The following is a 6,349-nucleotide window of genomic DNA, read 5'->3' as shown; positions in this document are numbered from 1 at the left end:
TTTTCCCTCCCTCAGTCAGTACCCCCTGGGTTCTTACCCACACGGATGTATATGTAGGAGTGTGTCTCTACCTGTGCGCGTCGGCTAGTCCGCCCGTTCGTGAGAGAAGAAGTGCGCAGGGGACGAAGAGGGATTGTGCCAACAAATGTAAAAACGAAAAAAAAAGGGTTACAAAAAAAGGTTACAAAAAAGCGGCCAAAAAAGGTTACAAAAGGTTAACCCAGCCTGACGACGCTTCACCAAACGTGGAACAAATGTAAACCAGATTTCACACACCAAAGCCCGCACTGACTCTGCGGACATCTATCCTTGCACACCTCCTTTTTTGCAGCGAACATGAATTGCTTTGTTTGCTATGTTCGCCTTCTCCATCCCATGCAGCCCCTTCACAAATGGAGCAATTTTATTATTTTTTTTTTTTGTACCCCCTTTTTATGCAAACGCTGTATCGGATAAATGCCCCCTCGGGATGAACGTTTTTGCCCCACAAAAAGAACGTGTAGGTATACTTCCTCTGAACAACCGCTCCAATCTTCAACGTAAGTTTGCCCATCGCCCCATCAAGTGTCCACATAACACCGTCACATCAAATTTATTACGTAAAAGGAACAAACTTTACGCACACGGCATAAAATACCATGTGCCGTTTACAAAAGTTAGAGGACACAACGCGAGCACGCGCCTTTCTATGTTCGCAAAGTGAATTGCAGTTTTTTGCAGCTTTCTCTGCATTGAGCATACACACACAAAAAAAAAAAATTATAAAAAAATATATAAACAACACAGCATGGAATAGCTTAGCACAACACTACACTAGACTGTGTAGTTGCCAAAATTGCTCCAGCTCACTTCCATACTGGCTGCGGCCGAGTGGAGTTCAACCCTTGCGTGTGCAACTCCCTCTGGGGATCCCGAACCTCACGCAGCCGCTTTAACGAGGACAAAAAAAAAAAAAAAAAAAAAAATTAAAAAAAAACCAAACGGAGAGATGCACAAACAGGTATTTTGCAAACTGCCTTCCCTACACTGCGGAAGACGCATTAACGTTAACACCTGTGGAATAAATCTCTCCATTTTGCACTCTTTGATGTGCCTTCAAAATGGTATATTTGGGGGAGCTAACCTGTGTCCACCTACTTCCTCTCCCCTATCGCTATGATGGGCACGTCATGCGCTCACCTATGAATGGCAAGACATGTCTCACTGTCCATCCAGTCGTCAGCGCATAAGGATATAGTAGAGGGGGTCTATCTACCCATCTGCGCTGCGGGTACAAATGTGCAACCTTGCCAGGAGAATGTAGGCTCCCCTTCGCAGATGTAAACAAAAGAATGCCACATAATGGGAGGAATGTACCACCCTCACCGCGGTCATCACAAATGTGCACCCACAGGTGAATAACGCATGCATAATTAGGTACATACACCGCCTTTACGTGCCCTTGGCCTTTTTCCCCAGTACTTGCTCTATCTTTTCCTTTTCCTTCTTCCTCTTTCGGCTCTTCTTTTTCGAGTTCTTTATAAAGTCTGTTATCAAATTCATGTAGTCTTCATCTCCGCCAGGCATATCAGCGCTAGCAGCTGGTCCCTTGGCATCAGTTTTTCCATTTTCCACGTCCGTAGAATGTAGCGAGCCAGCCTCATCCGAAGTGGCTACCTCGTTGTCCTCATGGGATTGCTCTACGTGTTCCTCTTCTGCATCTTCAACCCCTTCCTCTTCTGGCACTGCTCCCTCCTTCTCCCTCGCAGTGGCCAGGATGTCCTGGAACATCTCCTTCGCCTTGAGGTACTTCTTACTATTCGTGCTTATCGTTTTGGTCTTTTTATATTCCTTCAGCTTCATGAAATTCCTTATGTAGCCATTAAACATGTTAATATCCTCCTCCACGAGGGCATCCAATATTTTCTTCTTCACCTCGTCGGAGCCAAGCTTGAAAAAGGTTACTATAGTGTGCGCTCCTACATAATGGCTAGCTATTCTCTTATACTCACTTTTAAACAACAGAATAAAATTGCGCAAATATTTTGCGTTTATTAAGTTAAATGTGTGTGCGATTTTTTCACACAAGACGGACAAATTTTTATCACAGGAGAAGTAAAGCAAAATATTTCCTCTTAAGTCTGCATTCTTCCGTATAAAAGGTTTGACTTTTGTGCCATCTCTCTTTGGAGGGGGGAAATTATTACTACCTGTCCTTGCATGTTCAGGCGGAATCTGTCTCCCTCCCTCAACAGCTACCCCATTTCCAACATCACCATCACCTGCCTCTTCACGCGTTTCACGCCCCGCATGGGTTCCTCCGAATGTCTCAAAAAAATTATTATACTTTTCAACATCCTTTTGGCTAGCTACATTGCCATTTACAATTTTTAAAAAATTACAAAACTGCTTAAAAGAATTAATCACAGGCGTAATGGATTCTTTTGGAAAGGACAGAATGTGCGTCAGGATGTAGTAGCCGTTTGTATCCACTTTTATATAATCGTAAAAATTGTAGTTGTTCAAATTGGCGTTCTCTCCATTGTTGTCACTTTCCCCCTCCTCTTCCCCTGGGCCCTTTTTCTTCTGCTCCCTGAACACATCTCGGAGCACAGGGTGTAGCTCCTGGTAGCTACGCATGCACAAGATGCATATCCACAGGAATTTACCATCGCCCACAGCGCCAACGGGGGCTGCCTCAGTAACGCCGTTGCCCGATGGTCCATTACTCCCATGATCAATCTTGCCACTGTTCGCGATAACAGGACCCACCACGCGTAACCAGCGCAGCAAAGCGTTCAGGAGAAACTTGCAGTTCCTCTGGTAACACTGTGACAAATCGAACAGGCGCCTCAGCACGTTAAATTTTTTCCTTCGAATTATCAAATCGATGTCCACATTTTTCATGAGCAAGTCAAACATCTCTTCCGTGATGTTTTCCAACGTGAGGTAATTAAAGATGACCAAACTGGAGTATGCATTGTCGCACACCAAGCTATTTATATTTTTTAAAATGTATATATTGAACACGTAGAAGATGGGTTCTGTATTCATTTTTAGCAATTTTTCTATCATGATGCTGGGCCCATCCATCTTAATCAAAATATTCAGCATTTGCTTTAGGGGACTCTCTTCGTGGCACTTGCAATTTTCTCGCGTCTTGTTAATAAAATACTTTTTTGTCTTCTCTATTAGAAATACTTCTCTCACTAATTTATCGCATTCCACATTTTTCTCCTTCAGGAGTTCGAACAGGGTTCCCAGCGCTGGAACTGCATACGTGTGGTACAGCAGCGGCGGGATGAAATGCTGACTTTGGCTCTCCATAATGTACTTGGCATCTCCGAGGGATTGCTCCTCGCGAGCGCCTTGCTTATCGCCATGCGTATCGCCATTACGCACGGTACTCCCTTTTCCACCGTTCAGACTGTTTACATAGTTTACACCGTTTGCACCGTTTGAACCCGCGTCCTGGTCATAGAAGACGTACTGGTATAGCAAATTCTTCATCGGGAGAGACACCTTCGGGTTGGCAATTTCCTCCGTCACCTTCTGCACAATTATGTCAACGTATTCGTAAAACAGGTCATCTCCCCCTGCGCCCGTGGCACCCTTACTTTGCCCTTTGTCCAGGTACTTCAATTCAGTCCTCGTGCTCGTTCCCCTAACTTTGGACTTTCTAAATGATATATTCGAAATGTTAATATTTAGGTAGCCACCCAGGGAATACAAAAATGACCTTAACACGTGTGTTCCAGATTTATTCAACATGAGCGTGAACACCTTCTCCGTGGTCACGTTACAAATTTCTTTGAAGTAAACACCCAACGGTTGGTAACCCTTGTTTCTTTTCTTCAACTCTTCAACATACATCTCCTCCACTCTTCTAAAAAAGGAGTATACGCAAATAACAGTCTGCACAAAATGGGAAGCATAACTGGACAATGCTAACTTGATGTAGTCAGAACAAATGACTTGCAAAAAATGGTTATAAATTTCTATGCACTGCATGCTCATTTTCCCATTGCTCCCATCCTGATCATCCTTTTCATTATATTTTAAAAGGAAAAAACAATAGTATATTAGCTTTTCCATTATCTTCGAGCACTTCCTCTGATCTGCTAACTCCTTCTCGCTTCCTTTTATTTCGTCTTTTATCTTTATCAAAATGCATATGTCGTCTTCCACATCGTAGGAGTAGTTCAAATTGATGGCACCAAAACATTTATTTCCTTTTTTTAAATTATCTTCCTTCAACTCATGAACAAAATACTTTTCATACTTTTCATTTAAAATGTAAGAAATGTTAATCAAATAGTCCACAATTTCTTCTACATTTTTTTCTTCATTTTTCTTGTATATCATATCACGCTTCCGATCAAATCTACCTTTGTTGCCATTCTGAGTCCCGTTGCCCTTATTACAATACTTCCATTTATGCCTATTCGTGTTCGCTCTAAATCCGTTCATCGTGTCCTAGGTCAACTGGATATAATTATGTACATACAGTCACCTAACATTTGTAATTGTCCACTCTTACCATTGGCACCAATGCAAATGCATGTTACTTTTAACAAGGGACACGACATTACAAGTAGGTACAAAATACACAAACAGGAAATCAAATTCTTTTCCTCTTTTTTTTTTCTTCCCAATTCTATATTATTTACAAAAAATGAGATGTTCAAATTTGGAAATGTATATTTATTCTGCCTCAATCTTACGAAGTTTATTCCATTTTTTTTTTTTTTTTAACCAATGGGAAAATAGAAAAGGAATAGATTTCAACTATATATTTTTTTTTTTTCTCTCGTGCTCTGTTTGGTTACTTGGTGTGGGTATATTTGCGATTTAAATATTTGTTCAACAATTTGTTAGCGCAGTTCTTCCTTTTGCTGCAAATATTTGGGGTGGTCGCTTTACGGTTGTTTATTGGGATACTGATAATTGCTTGCTTTCGCTTCGCTGTGCTTTTCGCTGTTTTGCTATATTGTTTTTTCCGTTGTTGCCCCTCTATTTATGGTTGCATTATTTTGAAGCTACTTTTCCTCCGCACAAGTGAGCCGCCCAACACGCCCTTCAGCAATTAGCCACGTCAAAAAATGGCGGCAGTTTTTACCGCACCAAAAATGTTATATCGCCGACAACGGCCTTCTGCGTTTGCAACTGGGCCCTATATTTTGTCCAAACTGAGGGCACAAAAAACAAATTGACAGCAGAAAAAAACACTCGTGGAAAGTCCTATATATATTTTATGTTCCTCCGGATTGTAATAACACTTCAATGCTTTATCTCCTTTTCTTTTTTTTTTTTTTTTCATTCCCAATAACCCAATTTATGGCGTAACTATGAATGTAAAAAAAAGCCCACGCTGATATAGTAAAGGCAAGAATCTTTAGGGGATTTTCGTCCACATACAATTGTGCCTATTAATCATGTTTGCAATTTTTTTTTTTTTTTTCCAAATGGACGCATAAAACGTGTGAATTTGCCTGAACGGTTCATAATTTTTTTTTTTCATATTCCACCTGTGTTTAAAAAATGGCATAGTCATTAGACCGATGATGAAACAAATGCCCAAAGGTGAAAAAGGAAAAGCGGTTCCTACGTTGCCCGTTCCAGTTCTTTGTGCATTTAGGTGTATAGGAAAAATGGAAAAGACCAACGAAACGATATGCCAAGTGAGATGCTATACCTAAGCCGTTCGGGCAAATAACATACACATGGGTGTGAGAGCGCCCACTCCACCATTATACCGCACAGAGCATCATTGATCGTTCACAATCCTATAACCACGTAATGTTATTTCTTGCTTTGCGAACATGAAAATTAAACGACAAAAGAAAGCACTTTTTCCTCGGTCCACTTCGGGTTTCTTGAAAATATTTACTCCTAAAAAATGAAAAAATAACTGTCGTGGGAAAGAGCAGTCCAGTGCATGACACTTGCTGCACATGAATAAGGACAATCATTTGATGAATCTTCCGTTTCTACGAAAATTTTATTCGTAATATGTTAACAAAACTACTATGGGTGACTTTTCTTTTTTATCGCAATTGTAAAAATAAGACTTCCTGTTAAGCACATATGAAAAACGGGGGTTCCTTAAACATCGCAGTGAGCGCAAACACGTAGGTCCATAGTTCTGGGGGGAAAAAGGAGCCAAATGGACAGGCAAAACGTTAAGGCGATAAAGTGATGACACGGTGACATGGAGTGCTAATACGCAACAATAACAACGTGCATTTTATACCTCGTATGCAACTCCCCACGCCCCATGAGGATCACGCCCCCCTGTTATAGTTGATTCTCCCAATTCTCCCGACTATTCCCGATTGTACGATTTTGTCGATTATGCCCGAGAAATAAA

General features: G+C 41.2%; 1 protein-coding gene across 1 annotated transcript; it reads right to left on the bottom strand.

Moving 5' to 3' along the window:
• Positions 1-1,431: 1,431 nt before the first annotated feature.
• On the bottom strand, positions 1,432-4,449 carry AK88_02402 (uncharacterized protein; the record flags this gene model as incomplete). Its single annotated transcript, XM_012480033.1, has 1 exon — positions 1,432-4,449. One exon carries the CDS (start codon positions 4,447-4,449, stop codon positions 1,432-1,434), a length of 3,018 nt encoding a protein of 1,005 aa, XP_012335456.1.
• Positions 4,450-6,349: the final 1,900 nt, after the last annotated feature.

Source organism: Plasmodium fragile (genome assembly GCF_000956335.1).
Source record: "Plasmodium fragile strain nilgiri unplaced genomic scaffold supercont1.23, whole genome shotgun sequence".
Lineage (NCBI taxonomy): Eukaryota > Apicomplexa > Aconoidasida > Haemosporida > Plasmodiidae > Plasmodium > Plasmodium fragile.
The sequence above is the reverse complement of the archived record's forward strand: the minus strand, read 5'-3'. Positions and strand labels throughout refer to the sequence as shown.